Raw genomic sequence first — 16941 nt, 5'->3', positions numbered from 1 at the left:
GGGAGGACAGTGAACGTGGATCGCTGGCCTTGCCAGCTGAAAGCAAACTGCTTCTGGTGGGCCTTGTGGACACGGACGGAGAGAAAGGCATTTGCCAGCTCAGTAGCTGCATGACAGGTACCGGGGGATGGGTTAATTTGCTCAAGCAATGAAGGCACATCTGGTACAGCAGCTGCAGTAGGAGTCACCACCTGGGCAAGCTTATGAGAATCCGCTCCCTTCTCCAGGAGCCATCTGCCTTCTGCACGGGCCAAAGAGGCGAGTTGAATGGGGTGTGAATAATCATGCCAGTCAAGTCGACACATAAAATTAACCATCACAGGCAGTCAGGATATCAGTCCACAGGGAGCCTCGCAGGTAGAAATGCAGGCATCCTGGAGAAACTACTGGAAGCCTTCAGAGCTAATGGGGAGGGCTCTTCACAATGAAAACAAGCCTAAGAAAGAGGCAAAGTCTCCTGCCAGGGTTATCACTTCATACGGAATAGGGTAATGTCAGTAACAGGAGGACTATGTTCTCCTCTGGAAAATGGAACTGTGCAGTCATTGGGAGAAAAGTGGGGGTCATGGCGTTATTTTCTGTGGCCTGCATGGTGCTGAGGGGGGTTTGCCCTTAGAAAATTCAGAAGAAGCCAACCGCCGGTCATAAGGAGAGACTGGATTGCGGTTGAAATCACCCGCCATCTCCTCGTGTGGTGACAACTTTGTACCACATCCGTTTAGCCAAGCTGGAACGACCTTTCCCAGAATTCTATTCCATGTACACACAATTCTGGGCCACAAGAGAAACTTGTGTAGGACTTGGAGGACAGATGTGAAGCTGCAGCCACGCCCAGGCTGAGAAGCCACCTTCAGGGTCAAGTGCTGTTGCAGCTCAAGTGCATTGTTGCTCACCTTGTTGGCGTGAGGTGGCAGCCAGGCTGCAGCTTCCACAGCTCCCGCTGGATCTCCCTCTCTGGCTTCGCTGAGTCCTGGGCCAGGCATGTTGCTCCATGACAAAGAGTACCAGCTTCTCCTGCAGGGCATCCACGTCCTGTCGGTGGGATGTTTGGAGGTGAACGAGACTGACGTGGTCCTAGCTTGTCCTTGCGGGTCCCAGCTCCTCCTCAGGGGCCCCAGCTTGCCCGGCTTCCCCCACTTCACATCCACCTTCTCTCTCCTACTGCCAGCCCTGCCGACTTCAGGCCTGGCACCAGATGCAGGAGCAATGGCCTTACCGAGTGTTGCACCAGCTCCCACTACTGCACAGGGTCAGATCCCTATAATAAATCTCTCACTCTGGAACACAGACATTCTGCTTCTCTGATGGAACCCTGACTATCACACACCCCTACACCCCTCCCATCACGTCTGGCTACAGTCTGTAGAGTCTGCAGACCCATAAAAGTGTCGACCCTTCTCCATGTGGAGGGTCCCAAGCAGGAGGTGGTGACAGGCAGGAGAGGCTCAGAGACAGAGCTGAGAGAAGGGTGTGGGGAGGATGGAAGAGAGGGGTGTCGGGGGAATAAGGGATGTATTTGTGGGACCTCTCCAGAGGTCTGCCCCCAACCTGTGTGTACAGGGGATAAATCAGCTAAAGTCCCCTTTTCAGAGCCGTGGCCTTGACCTGTGCTTCTGAGGAGGTTCACAGAAACACTTAGGCGAGGGGGAAACTGCCCTGGCATTCTCCATATCCTAGTCTGAGGGAGGTACCATACCTGGGAGCTGGGCACCTCCTGTACCTGATCGCTGGTGGGATGCCTGCCTCCCACATGGATGGCCAGGCAGAGAAGATTAGCAAAAGCAGAGGGGTCCCCAAGGCTGAGAGGCCCGCAGGCCCTTTGCCCTCATCTTTCTGCTGCCCAGCAGCGAGCAAGGGATACTCACACAGGACAGAAAGGAGGACCATACTGTGCAGGTTACATTTGTAACCAGGAAACTGATGCTGCCTCTCTGTCCACAGGAATCCTGGAGCAACGCCTTCTTAAAAGAGCAGGGGCCCCTGTAAAGTGTGAAGGGTGGTGACATCTCACCCCCCTGTCTCCTGTGCCCATTTGGATGCTAATCACTGTTGCCCTGGCAATGCACACTCCCGGGCTCTCTTGCCTCCGGAATTCAAGCCGGTCACTGACTTTACCATCCCCACTTTGTTTGCAACTAATGTGAGGATCAACTGAACATGCTTGGAGCAACCCAAGAATAAGGGGCCAGCTGTGACTTTGACTGACAGCTTCTAGTTCTGTAGAAACTACAGAACTGACCCAAACCATGGGGTTTCCAGGGGCTGGGACAAGTGGAGGTCACTTCCCCAGCAGAGCCCCATCCTGGGCCACTGAGGATTCTGTGACCAAGACCAGGAGAGGGTGGGGTCAGCAAGACCCTGAGAGCCAGTCAAGGCTGCCACAACCTGGGCCCCTTTCTTCCCCACTGTGTGTAGGATCCTTGTAAGTCCAGTACAATGGAATATTTTTTAAATCCTGTTTCAAAAGGAAGCCTTTCTGATAAACCAACACATAAAATGGCCCCCAAAACATGTACTGCTCTAGGTACGATGCAGGCGCAGGGTCTGGGATGTCCCTACTGCACTGCCAAGCCCTCCAAAGCCCCCCATCCACCCTGCATCCTCCCCAGACGCACCCAAGGTGCCCCAGAGGAGCCCCCAACTCCTCAGAGCAGAGAGCAGAACCATCTACCAGAAGAAGCCTAGAGTGAGCCCCACCAGGCAGCAGAGGCAATCACTGCAACGTGATTGTGGCATTGGTGTGAGGGAGGGGGGAGCTAGGGCAGGGAGGCTGGGGAGGGGGGCTCAGATTTAATATATCATTTATTATATGCCCATAATATTCCAGGAAGCCTTGCAAGGTGGGAAATACCATTCTCATTTATAAATGAGGATTCTGGAACACAAAAAAGCAATTTTCTGGGTCACACACACCTGAGATTCAAACCCAGGCATAGTGTGGCTCCACAGCCCGTGCTCTTCCCTCTGTGACATGCTGTAGGGACATTATTGCCTTTGGCTCCCTGGCACCCCAATTCCTTTGGGGAACCTTCCTTGCCTATTCCAGTGGGACAGCCAATCACAGTAATCTGACCGTCTACCACTCAGCAGGCCGGGCTGATTACAATACTCCATCCCCCTGCCAACAGTGCTCGGGCCAAGGGGTTATGGATGATAGTCAGGATCAATCGGAGTCCTAGGACAGAGAGCCTACGAGGAGGGACAGTCTCTCTTCCCACCTGGATTGCTAAACTGGGAATACCGGGATCTGGGGTGGCCAGCAGCCATCTTTCCAACTGTGCGGTCTGCGTGAGCTGGTCTTCAGAGAGAAGCTGAACAGAGGGGCAGATGTGAGCTGATGGACACAGGTCCTGGGAGGGCAGAGCCTGTCCCCTCTCCCGAGGCCTGGGTCCTGCAGCTCTGTTTTTGATCCTGTGGCCTCCCCTGGCCCCATCCCAGCTCTCTGAGCCAATAATTCCTAGTTCCCTGTGTTTAAGTGTGACTTAAGCACGTGCAGTAGTATCTAATACATGTGTCATCTGCCATGACTAAGACAACCAGATGTGAGTGTGTAGACTAGTGCCTTTCAGCCTGTGCCCAGAGTCTGAAGGGTTCTGCAGAGTCTCCTCTGAAGGCATCTTTGCCCCATTTCAACAAAAGAAGCCCCACTTTGATCTGCTTTGAAATTGGGCTTCCTCATCAGATTTGGATGGAAGAAAGCATAGTGCTCTCAAAATCTAAAAAGAAAAGAGTTTGAAATCCCCTGCTGTCACTAATTTGGAACCAGTGAGTGTTTAACCATGGGATCGATGTGAAGGAGATGATACTGGGAGAGGAGTAATCTCCCAGAGGTACGCAGGCAGATTAGAAGAGGGAAGATCTGGAGGTCATGAAGACTCAAGAAGTCTCCATCTTGGCGACAGGCCCTAGGAAGCCTCTGCTGCCTTGATGCATCTTGAATCACAAGCAGCCTTGGTTTTTTCAAAGCAAGACCTCAAGCCAATCTCCCCCAATAGCATATCAGGTGTTAGAAGACAAGATCACAGAGCTCAAGGTTGTGAGTCAGGGACAGCCCCCGGCAGCTGGAGAGCCAGACGGGGACCTGGGAGAGTGGGGCAGGGCCAGAGGAGAGCCAAGTGCAGCAAGGACTGTGCCTCCAGCCAGTTTTGCAAAACCCTCAACAACCCCACGATGGCTCTTGCAGCCCCCATGGAGGTGAGTGAGGCCGAGTGACCCCCAGAACTATTCGGCATGCTTCTCAGTAGACTCCTCCACAGCATACAAGAACAAGGGGTTAGGTGAGTCCAGATGGAGTCAGGATGACTAACTCATCCCCATCTGCCCAGGGCTTTCCTAGTTTCAAAACTGAAAGCCCTCTTTCCCAGGAAACCCCACCATCCTGGGCAAACCAGGACCAGGATGGTTGGTCACCCCAGCCAGCATCGAACGATGCAGCTGAAGACGGGAAAAGGACCTTGCTTGTAACACAGGGCTGAGCGCAGTCTTGATGGGAAAAAATAAGAATTCAGAGCTACCTGCTCATGGAATTTGTGGAGAGGCTGTCTCGGGGGAACTGGTTCTGCCCAGCGGACGCCAGGAATAGGACGTGTCCACAAGTGGTGCATGAGGGAAGCATTCCTCTGTAATCCGTTTACCAAAAATAAGACAAAATATGTATTTGTTTCTCCCTTGGAATCTTCTTCCAAGTGGATCTCCAAAGTCTCTCCAACTTGGTACTCTCAATGCATGAAGGAAGTCCTCTTGTTGCGGCCATGGCTCCGCTTCTGCTGTAGGTTCTCAACTGTGTCAGGCCAGCGGGGAGTGGGAAGAAAGGGAAACCAGGGCCCAAGAATCCTGCATTTTCCTTTCTCACCTAGAAGCCATGAGGACTGAGCTATGACCCCATGAGGATTTCATGATGAGTACAACCCTCCCCCACCATTAGGGTCACCTCCTGTCTCCTCTCACGGCCTGGGTCAGCTGTACTGATACTGTAACTTCTGGAACACACCCCTCCACCCTATCTGTCTGTCCTTTGTGAGTCAGTCACCCTTCACTCCCCCTAGAAGCCTCCCATCACCCCCAAAACTGAAGCCCACCCTGGGCCCTGATGGGTTTGCATTCTCTGCAGCTCCAAAGGGTATGACACTGGTGTGGGATCACCTGACTGCACAAGACTCTCCCCACTGGACTCTAACCTTGTTATCCATCCATCCAGCAGCACCTCACACAGGGCTTAGCCCAGAGGAGACACCACACATGTGCACGCAGGAAGGAGGGAGGGAGGGAGGGAGATCTCCATGGCCTTAGGAAGCGAGGAAGAATGATCGGAGACATTCTAGCCTCCAAAAGATAAACATAAGTACTCCCGAGGGTACTAAATCAAAGGACAGAAATGCAAACCCACCGACCCCTCATATTTATCCTGTCCCACCACACTAGAACACAAGGTCACTGCGAGGAGTTGAAGGGCAGGAGACATAGAAGCAATGACGGAAATGCCTTCCAATGCATCATAGAATCAATTTCTGGGATTCCACGTATGTTCGCCACAGCTGACGTTTTAAAGACATGGGCGATTTATGATTGCCAAGGCCAGGGCAGTTATGCGAGATGGGGCAATCACTTGGAGAAACAAAACGTCAGGCTTCAGTTCCTGCCACCAGGGGGTGAAGGGCTTCCTGTTGTTCTAGGCCAGCCTCGCAGCCCCAAGTGACTGCCCCCAACATGTCCACGGGGAGAAATCCCCCGTCCTTCCCTGCAAGGCCAACTCAAAGGTCTCTCCTCCAAGAAGCCTCCTCAGACCCCCCAAGAAGAGAGAGAACTTGGTTTTCTGAGTGCTCGGAGCACTGGGAGAGGCAGAGAACAGCTAGGCTCAGAGTATGGACTTTGGAGCCAGTCTGCAGGGTTCAAATCCCTACTTCGAACTTATCATCTGTGTGCCCATGAACCAGTCACCTACCTCTCTCAACTCAGCTTCCTCACCTATAAAACATGGGTAGTAACAAAACCGGCCTCGAGGGTGCTGTAACAGTGAGTTAACATACGCAAAATGCTAGGGACAGAGCCAGACCTGAAGGACACATCATGCTAGTGTTTGATGATATTATTATTATTATTTCTCTTAGGATAAAGATGGCATCCTTTCTTGCAGAATCACCACTATCACACCCTAGACTGGAGGCGTCTCAAGAAAAGAAATCATTGTCTAAATCTTTGTTTTGTTCTCAGCGCTGTGTGGCTCACACAGAGTAAATATAAATGGATAAATATTTCCTCAGTGAACATGCAGGTGCCTTATAGAGAAGACACTACCTGCCCCACTGCCCACAGAGGAAAAATAAAATCTTAACACTAATAATATTCAACAACCCTTTCCCCCAAGGAACTCAGACCACGACAGCATCCACGTTCAGGGGCGCAGGTCCGGGCTCGCTTTTCTAGGCTCCAGTCCTCCTCACTTTCCATTTTTTAACACTCTTGCCCCCTCAACCTCCTTCTCCACAAACACAAAGGAGACGGGCCATGTGGAAGCTCAAGAGCAGAAGTCAGGAACTCGCAGCCAGCAGAATGAAGAGGAACCACACAGCAGAGCAGAGGGGCCTGTGTGCCAAGGCTGGCCCTGCTGCTCTACCGGCTCCACGGCCTCGGACAAGGCAATCCAAGCCTCTGAGCCTCGGTATTCCTCATCCAGGAGATGGGGCTAAGATATCAAGCCCCAGTCGTGGGGAGGAGTAAACCAGCTTGCAAAAGGAGTGCGTAGCATGAGGCCTGGCACACGGCAGAAGCTGTGAGTTCTGTGTACTGGGAGCGCTTGGGGTGTTTGTCTGCAACTGCACAGCCCCCCAGGGCAGAGGGAGCAGCTCGTTTACATTTGCCTTGGTTTACTTTTCCCAACAGCCTGGTCCACTGCCCTGGGCATCCCACCGGCACTCCACAAATACCTCAGAAGAGCTGGTGGAAACTCGTGCCTCTTCAGGGAGAAGGACGTTTAAGCACTTCCACGGTGGACTCGGAACTAGAATTCAGGCTTCCTGACTCCAAGCCCTGAGTTGAAGACACAAGACTTGGGTCTCACGGCCACTGGCCACTCACAAAGGATAAGAAATGGCTGAGTGTGCTGGGGCCCTGGTCTGCCTGGGCACAAATGGCCAGGTTTTCAAGATGGAAACAAGATAAAAGGAACACCCATCAATAATGTGAAATGTTAAAACAAAACCAAGGAAAAATGCAGTCCCTGCCTCTTATCAGCAACCAGCACGAAGAGAAGAAAAGAGCTGGAGGCAGAGCAAACAAGAGACAGTGGAGGAAAATCAAAGATGAGAAAGAGCAACAGCAGCAGGGGAGGCTGGGAAGGAAGAAGGAGATTCCCTGCGAGTTACAGGAAGACACACAGCCAGGCACTAAAGAGATAGACAGCGAGAGCTGAAGAAACAGACAGGGAGGGCGTGAGCGTAGAGGCAGCAGGGGAGGGAGGGAGAGCCCCAGTGGGTAATCTCCTTCAGGGGCCGACACTGGGAAGTTCAGATAAGACTCAGGCGGTCAGGACAGTGTTCAGAGGCTGGGATCAGAATCCTCCAACAGGCAGCATGGACAGACCGATCACAGCTCATCGAGACAAGTGAAGTGAGGGTTGGTTGTAAATTCATGTTCAAGAGCCCAAACCTTACCCTGGACACCGGGACAGCTGCATCGCCAGGGAACAGAAGACACTTGAATTTAAAGCAATGGTAGCAGCAGGGGAGAGACGAAGCCACACTCCACCGGGCTGTCCAGTCTGGGTCTGAGCAGGAAAATGAGAAGCATTCAGCAAGCCAGACAGAGCAAGCTGCGTCCTTAATTTGGGGATCGCTCCCGCTGATTGCTGCACTCTCCTCGGGCAGCAGCAGCTAGTGCACAAAAGGACTGGGGTCCATTCCAGCTCCAGGCCATGTAATGTACTCAGTGGAGATGGGCTACTCTGGACCCAGTCAGCCCCAACATGCATTCTGTCTCTTGCGGGCAGCCCTGGACGTTTGTTCCCACCTCCATCCCTCCCCATGCCTCCCCCAGATGCCAGGGGAAGCTCTGGCTCTATGGTAGGGCATGTGGGTGGGGTATAACTAATTCCTTAGTTGGGATTAACTAATTCGTATACTCCTACTGTCCTGCTCACAGGAAGTGGTTCAGGATTGGTTCATCTTCCCTAAACTGGTCCAATAAGAATAAAACCCAGGAGTTTGTTTATCAGTTGAAGAAACAGCTATTCTCTTCTCTGCTGGATACGAATTAGGAGTAATGTAGCCCCTGGGGGAGGGGTGGCTATAGGTAACCATTCTTATGGCAATGAGGAGAAAATCTGTGAGACTGGAGCCAAACCAAAAGAAGCATAGCGAAGATTTTGATCTACATTACATTACTTCCAAATCAAGCTGCTCCTGAAGGCCCCTTGTCAGTTCATTTAAGTGAATCAACAAATTTCCTCTTATGATTAATCCAGTTGGAGTTTTCTGTCATACACAATGGAAAGATTCTTAAAACAATGTCTCACTGATTTCATGCATGATCACCTTGTGTTATGCACATAATGTAAAAATAAAGATAAGTGCTACAGTAAACACATGTGGGAAACAAATTTAAGCACACTGAATGATTTCAATCCTCCAGGGGCTCACTACACTCCTACTGGAATGGCTAAAACTTTAAAAACTGACTATATCAAGTGTTAGTGAGGATGCGAAGGGAATAGAACTCTCATACACCCCAAGAAGGTTAGAAGTGTGTATAATAATTATACTGGGGCACACCTATGTTCACTGCAGCTTTATTCACAATAGCCAAGATATGGAAAACAACCTAAGTGTTTGTCAACAGATAAATGGATAAAGAAGATGTGGTATACATATATATACAATGGAAAATTATTCAGCAACAAGAAAGAAGGAAACCCTGCCATTTGCAACAACATGGACGGACTTTGAGGGCATTATGCTAAGTGAAATAAGTCAGACAGAGAAAGACAAATACTGTATGATATCCCTTATATGTGGAATCTAAAAAAGCCAAACTAGTGAAAACAGAGAGCAGAATAGTGGTTACCAGGGGTGGGGGGTGGGGGTATTTGGGAGATGTTTAAAGGTATAAACTTGCAACTAGTAGATAAATAAGTCCTGGAGATCTAATGCACAGCATAGTGATTACAGTCAACAATACTATATTACAAACTTCAACGTTTCTAAGAGACTAGATCTAAATTGTTCTCACCACAAAGAAGAAATGATAATTATGGGATGTGATAAAGGTGTTAGCTAATGCTACTGTGGGAACCACAGTGCAACATATAAATGTATCAAACCAACACATTGCACACCTTAAACTTACACAATGTTATATGTCAATTATATCTCAAGAAAATAAATAAATAAATAAAAACTAAACTGGAAGTAATAACTATTCTGGGAGTGATGTACACCATTCACGGGGAATTCATTGAGAACCATGGGAGTCCAGAGGCAGGAGGGGCTCTATGAACATATGAGAAGATAGAAATAATCATAATGAGAACTACATTGCCTTCTACTTGGTCCTAAGTCCCCCCATTCCCCTTTTTCTCCACTCACCCCACCCCACCTCCAACCACTAATGTCAACACCCACTCTCACCATCAACACAGGCTGCGTGTTGGGCTGGGCATGTCGCATGACCTCCCTGGCCTCGGCCGACTCCGCTGTGAAATGGGAATGATAACCAGAAGGCAAGAGGCTGAGCATGGTCAACAGGATGCCTGCCAAGGCTGCCCTATCCCCGAGGCCTGCCCACAGGCTCCTGCCCTGCCTGGGAGCTGGGAAAGCGTCCTGACCACAGGCAGCCCGTCCCAGGCTGAGTAGCTCCCTCTTGACATGAGCTCAGCTTGACACGAGAGGAGAAACCAGGCCAAACATTTCCTGGAATAGGATCTGAACCAGAGTATCCTGAGATGATGGGGCAGCAATTGGGGAGAGCTGAGCTGAAAGGGTCTGGGAGGGACAGTGGAATTACAGGTGCTCATGGTGAACCCAAACCATGAGGCAGCCAAAGCTGTGAGTAAACAGAAGTATCCGAGAAGAGACACACAGGAGAGGGTGAGGCCCGCAGACGACAGCGAGGCGGAAGAGCAGACACGCAGCACACTGGAGGCGGCTGACCTCCAGACACCGAGGAGCACAGCCCCGGGGCCACCTCAGACCCCAAAGCTTTCCTACTTTCCTTTGCTCCTCTCTATCCTTCACAACCCACCCCTCCTTCAAGGGGCCTTGAGGAGTCACCAAGCCTGAGGATTAGCCAAAGATCTGAGTCCTCCTCCCTCCAGCACCAGTACCCAGAAGCTTCTGTGGCCCCCTCCACTGCCAGCTGCAGACCAACCGATGTGCAGCAGGAGGCGGCCCTGTAACTTCTCACCTCTTAAAGGGGGGCTCCTTCATGGCAGTGGCTCACTGCCCGACATTACAGGTTCAGGCCCAGGAATTCAAAATCCATCCCAGCGAGGTTACTTTCCTGGACATCCAAGTCTATCCTCTCTCTTCAAAAAGCTGAGGAGGAGTCAAGAATCATTGTGTCCCCTAAAAACATCTCAGAAGACAAGAAACTAAAAAAGTCCAAATGAAAAGATGGATTGAAAGTATTTCTTTAGCCTACAAGGTTACAGCAAGACCAGTTCTGAGTGTGTGCATGTGTGTGCACGTGCAGTGTGCCCCTTTAATCCATTAAACTGTTTAACCCTCCATGAGTCTCTAAGCCTGGCCAGTGAGTGACCTTGAGGCTGAGAACATGGAAGAATCATGGTGACCTTAGGGGGAGCGGCAAGGATTGCCTGTAAGAGGGCATGAGGGAACCTTCTGGAGTAATGGAAATATTCTACGTCTTGATCTGGGTAGTGGTTCACAAGTGTAAACATACGTAAAACTTCATCAAGTTGTACATTTAAGATTGGTACACTCTACCTGGCAATTCCACACCTAAGCATATGTCCTCCAAAAGAACTAAACGCAGGGACCCAAGCAGATATTTGTAGACCAATCAATGTTCACAGCAGCGTTATTCACAACAGCCAAAAGCTGGAAACTAACAAGTGCCCATCAACAGATAAACAGATAAGCAAAATGTAGTATATCCATTCAATGGAATATTATTCAGCCTAAAACAGGAAGGAAATTCGGGGCCGGCCCCGTGGCTTAGTGGTTAAGTGCGCGCACTCCGCTGCTGGCGGCCAGGGTTCGGATCCCGGGCGCGCACCAACACACCGCTTCTCCGGCCACATGCGGCTGAGGCCGCATCCCACATACAGCAACTAGAAGGATGCGCAACTACGACATATAACTATCTACTGGAGCTTTGGGGGAAAAAAATAAATAAATAAAATTATAAAAAAATTAAAAAAAAAAACAGGAAGGAAATTCTGACACATGGATGAATCTTAAAGACATTATGCTAAGTGACAAGTCAGTCATAACAAGACAAATACTGTAGGATTTCACTTATATGAGGTACCTAGAGGAGTCAAACTTATAGAGACAGAAAGTAGAATGGTGGTTGCCAGGAGCTGGAGGTAGAGGAGAAGGAGGAGTTATTGTTTAATAGGTATAGAGTTTCAGTTTTATAAGATGAAAAGAGTTCTGGAGATGGCTGGTGGTGACGGTTGCACAACAATGTGAATGTACTCAATACCACTGAACTGTACACTTAAAAATGGCTAAGATGATAAATTTTATGATAGGTGTATTTTACCACAGTAAAAAAAAATGGAAAAAATGTGGTATATACATACAATGGAATTTATTCAGTCATGCAAAGGAATGAAATTTTGATCCACGCTTCTTTTAGTTCTGAGACTCAATTTCCAATGTGGAGGGGGGCACAACAACAAGAAATTCTCAGGACACCAGCTGGAAGTCCTATAATTCAACTCAATTCTGACACTAGCCACCCAGAGATAGCATCAGATTCCACAGGTTGAGGGTTCAGTCCCACAAGACTGCCCACCCTCCCCCACTTCAGATGCCAGTGGCAAGCCTTGGTTGTTAAGTGTACTTCTGACCAACTCACTATAGATCAGAGGTTCCCATGACCTCCTCCTTGGGTTCAATTAATTTGCTAGAGTGGCTCACAGAACTCAGAGAAACATTTTACTTACTAGATCACTGGTTTATTACAAAAAGATATAACTCAGGACTAGCCAGATAGAAGAGATACACAGCGTAACCTACGAGAAAAGGGGGTGGAGCTTTCATGCCCTCCAGGATTGCCCACTCTGCCTGAATCTCCAGGTGTTCACCAACCCAGAAGCTCTCCCAACCCTGTCCTTTTGGGTTTTTATGGAAGCTTCATTACATAGGTATGAGGGATTAAATCATTGGCCATTGGCAATTGATTCAACCTGAAGCCCTTCTCCCCTCCCCGGAGACTGGGTTAGGACTGAAAGTTCCAACCCTCTAATCACAGGGTTGGCTCCACTGGCAACCAGCCTCCATCCTTAGGTGCTGTCCAAAAGTTGCCTCATTACCATAACAAAAGATACCTTTATCAGTCTCAATACTTTGGAAATTCCAAGGGTTTTGGGAACTGTGAGCCAGGATCTGTGGACGAAGACCAAATATATATGAGAAATACATTTTGGTCATCTGAATCACCAAATACATATTTCTTATAAATCACAATATCGCAACGCTACAACACAGATGGACCTTTAAAATGTTACGTGAAATGTCAGACCCAAAAGGACAAATGTTGCATGATTCCACTTATACAAGGTACCTAGAGCAGGCAAATTCACAGACAGAACACAGAATGGAGGTTACCAAAAGCTGGAGGGAGAGAGGAAGGGGAAGTTATTGTTTAACGCAGAGTTTTTGTTGGGCAAGATGAAAAATGTTTGGGTATACATAATGATGATGGCTACACCCCTACACGTGAATGTATTTAATGCCACTGAATTGTGCACTTACAAACGGTTAAAATGATAAATATTATGTATATTTTACCACACACAAAAAGATTGTTACACTTTATATATATGTGTTACAGGAAACATAATTAGCCCCACTGACACTAAGATCAAAATACCTTTTTGAATTAGGAGGTGTATCTGCATCCAGGGTACTTTGCTAGACAGAGAGGCAGATCCTGATTCAAACTCAGGCCTGTGAATCCAGAGGTCAGGAATAAAGCCCCCCCATAACGCAACCCCCCTCTAATAAGCCGGGAAATCCAGGTCTGCTTAGTCCGAGGACAGCCTCCATCCTACGGAGAGGGCTGCGGCTGCTAACCTCTTTACAGGGTGGCTCACAGAGTGAACAACAACCCGGGTAACTCGGGGCCGGTGTCCTTCCTGAGTCCCAGCTGCCCCCGGTGCCTCTGGAGCCACTCTGCCTGCAGAAAACACCCCAGCTCCCTTGTCTATAAAAAGCGACTAGCTCAGACGGTGTGGCTGAAACCAGCAACGACAAAACCTCCCAAATCAAATGATGAATTTAATCCTATCTGGCATCAGGGAGCATGGACAGGAACCGTCCCCTCCACCCTTCCCACTCTGGGGCAGAATAAATATAGATGCCATGACACCAACTTTCCACCCAGTGCACGCTGCCCTGTCCTGCTCCGCCAGGTGGGCTAGAACAACATGTTTGTGACAAAGATCCCACATTATATTCAGTAACATCAACAACCTTTGGATGGGGGTGGGCACCTTTCCACAGACTGTGGATTTTAGACTTTAAAGCGTCCTTTGAGGTCATCTCACCAAATCTCTTCATTTTTCCTGAAGAAAAAACATAGGGAGGGAATGGTGAGGATCACTGACTTTTAGAGTTAAATTGCCTTGGATCTGCACTTGACTTTGACACTTACTAGGTATATGGTCTTAAAAAAGTTGAGTTATGTCTTTGGGCAATAGTTTGCTCATCTGTAAAATGGGGATAATAGTACCAACCCTGAAGGGTTGTTGTGAGTATTAAATAAGATTAAATAATCTATGTCAAGAGCCTGGCACATGCCTCTCTCACTGTGGTGGGTACTCTTCATCATCATCGTCGTCATATCATCATCATCATCATCATCATCATCATCATCCATATCATCGTGATGCTGAAGCCCAGGGGGATGCAGGGTTTATCCAAAATCACACAGCCACGGCTTGTGGCAAAACAAAGTCTCCCACACCAGTGGGTTTTTCCATTTCATCACCCTGAGACAGTACTATTGCCTGGGCCTAAAAATTTATAGCACTTCATGGAAAATATTTGAAATTATATGGCTTTTCCACATTTCCAAATTAGAAGTCCAGCTTGATGTCCAAGAGTTTTCAGCACAGAAACAAACTTTTCAGAGTTAAGATGTTGAATCCAAATAATGTGAGGCTCTTTGCTCTCTGCCTCCACATCTGAGCCTGGAATTCTCAAGGAAAATGGCAGTGGAGCTGGAGACAGTCCAGAGAGCTCACCGGGAGGAGTGGGCACAGGAAGGTGAATGAACTTCTCTGTTCAGAAAGCTAAAGGCTGAAAGGAGAGTTCAGATGAATTGTGAAGGGAACGGATAATAACAACCACAAAGACATCATTTATTCAGCACTTACACCATTACTTTTTTTAATCCTCCAATTCTATGAAATAGGCAAAATTATTACCCACATGAATGAGGAAGATCTTTACAAACTCCCTTCCCAAGGACAGCTTTTCATGTCTCAGTGCTCAGCCCTCGCCGTCCCAGGATAGCAGCTCGTCTCCCCAAACCTCTGAACTGCCAGGCTCTCCCAGGTTATCTTCCCATCCAAAACGGCTTCCTCATCCCTGCTTGCTGTAATCCTATTCATCCTTCAAAGCCCAGCGGGAATGTTACGGCCTCAGACTTTCCCAGGCATTATTATCCGTTTTGCCGTCTGACTCATTTGCCTGGAAGTTCAGCACTTACCGTCCTGTATCATAGTTAATCGCATGTGTGTGCGTGCGCACGTGTGCGCCGGCAACCGTGCTTCTGCACTAGGTGTCAAGCTCAAGATGGCCAGAATCGTGTTTAGCTGCCTCTATATATTGCCTAGTGTGCATAAAACATGGCCCATAAACGTTTATCGGACTTTTTTTTAATGTCCTTGGTCACACAGCTAGTACTTAGAGAACCCAGGACCTCATCAACATGGACTTGTCTCTCAGATCCAAGAGCTCATGTGATCTTTTGAAGGATATTATCTCCAAAGTTGTTGATGGTTAAAATGTGCACAAGCACACAACTTCAAACTAATAATTTACCCTTACGTGTCCACTGAACAAGCAGACAAAGGTACGTATTCAAGGATGTTCATTACGGCCGTGTTTATAATGGAAAAAATGGAAGCAACCTAAATGACAACCCCAAGGTTTGGTTAAAGATAAAGATTTCATCTCGGTGTGTACCTAAAATGAAACGCTACATTACTTTAAAAATGATTATGTATGTCTTTGTGTCCAGCTACGGAAAGCCGTCTGTGATATAGTCCTGACTACAAACCACATCACCAACGTGATCTCACTCAGGTGAACTTTCCTGACTAGAACATCTGCACATGTGCTAAGGGGGATTCTGAAGTGAGTTCACCACAGTTAACAGTGATCATCTCTGTGTGAGGATATTTCGGGTAATTTTTACTTTCTTTTTATACATTTCTGTATTCATTAAACTTTTTACTTTGAGAATGTATTATTTATATAATCAGAGAAAAAAACAAATATATTTTCATTTTGGAGGAAAAAATGTATATAACTTCAAAAGAGGTTTTATAAACTCACGGGTAACAAGGCTCCAAACTGCTTCCTGAAGAGAATTTAGGGCCTTTAAATGTAGTGGGTATTGTCTCCTGTCCAGGAATCCTAACTTTCCCATCTGAGAAATGGGTGCAATGCTACTGCTCTGCCCACCCCACAGGGCTGTAGCAAGGAACTGACGGGTTTGAAACTCTTTTGAAAAGTAAAAGGCACAAAACAGATGCAAAAATAGACTACCTTAATAATTTGATCATTGTTTATTAAGAATTTGCAGTAAACTAGGAAGGTATGCTTCAGGAGTTGCGATCTCAAACGCCACTAGGGACCAGGGAGGTCAGAGAGACGGCAGGGCCTCCGGAGTCCAGGACTAGCCATCACTTGAGAGGAACCTGAAATCTAGATTTTTATGTGAACTCTCTCAATTTTTAAATGTTGGCATCACATCTTAAAAATTTCAAACATTGTGCCATTGTTATAAAATACAGCCCAAAAACACACGATTGCAATTTCTGGTATATATTCCCTCAACTTCACAGAAAGTCCAAAATTAACCAGTTTATCATCTCTTGTCCATTGACATCGCTACATATCATCACCTCAAGACTAAAGCGCCTTCTGAATTAAAAAGAAAGATCCAATTACGTAGTCTAACTTGAGAGTTGGATGTTTTATCGCATTCTTGTTTTAACTGACAGTTTTTAGATGACATAAAGCAATTCATTATTAACCAAAACACTCAACTAACCAGAATACCCCACACATTCTAATCATGCCAATGACAGAATTTTAAATACACGTGTGCATTATATCTACATTTGTATATATGTGTGCGTGTGCGTACAGATACTTGTAGGTGTGTATGTGTCCTTAGAGGTATGTACACAAGAGTATGTTTCAAAGGCAAAGAAAGCACAACGGTCCTTTAAAAAACGTCTGCGTTTTATTTTTAATCTCGATCTGAAAGATACTAGCTAAACACAGTTAGGTGGAATACTAATAAGGTTCAACCTCCAATTATAAGGTTAGTGCTTGATTGCTTCCAACATCATACTGAAATACAGGAAAATAGCCCCAAATAATTTACATACGTATGGATGGACAGATGGACAGATTAACGGATTTGAATGGATATATAAATATATATCCAATATAATACAAAAGAGAATGAAATCATAGATATGGAAAAGGAAGGCTGAGCTGAGGGATGGTGTCAGGG

The 16941-nt window shown here is 47.6% G+C and overlaps 1 protein-coding gene across 3 annotated transcripts in view; it reads right to left on the bottom strand.

The window, feature by feature from the left end:
* LOC131408961 (uncharacterized) overlaps positions 1 to 16941 on the bottom strand; it is a 238637-nt gene that overhangs the window by 136832 nt on the left and 84864 nt on the right. Inside the window, exons 1-2 of one of the 3 annotated variants that reach the window (XR_009220839.1) lie at positions 7650 to 8053; positions 894 to 1032 (exon numbers count right to left, since the gene is read on the bottom strand). Coding sequence is in view for 1 of the 3 variants with exons in the window: in XM_058546182.1 (XP_058402165.1) it covers positions 894 to 1032 (139 nt within the window). In the remaining 2 variants the exon portion in view is untranslated. Of the gene's footprint in view, positions 1 to 893; positions 1033 to 7649; positions 8054 to 16941 lie in introns of those variants that run through there. The other 2 variants (XR_009220840.1, XM_058546182.1) reach the window with 2 other exon arrangements.

Source organism: Diceros bicornis, chromosome 1, assembly GCF_020826845.1.
Source record: "Diceros bicornis minor isolate mBicDic1 chromosome 1, mDicBic1.mat.cur, whole genome shotgun sequence".
NCBI classification, from domain to species: domain Eukaryota; kingdom Metazoa; phylum Chordata; class Mammalia; order Perissodactyla; family Rhinocerotidae; genus Diceros; species Diceros bicornis.
Note: the sequence above shows the minus strand (reverse complement) of the source record. Positions and strands in the feature narration are given on the sequence as shown.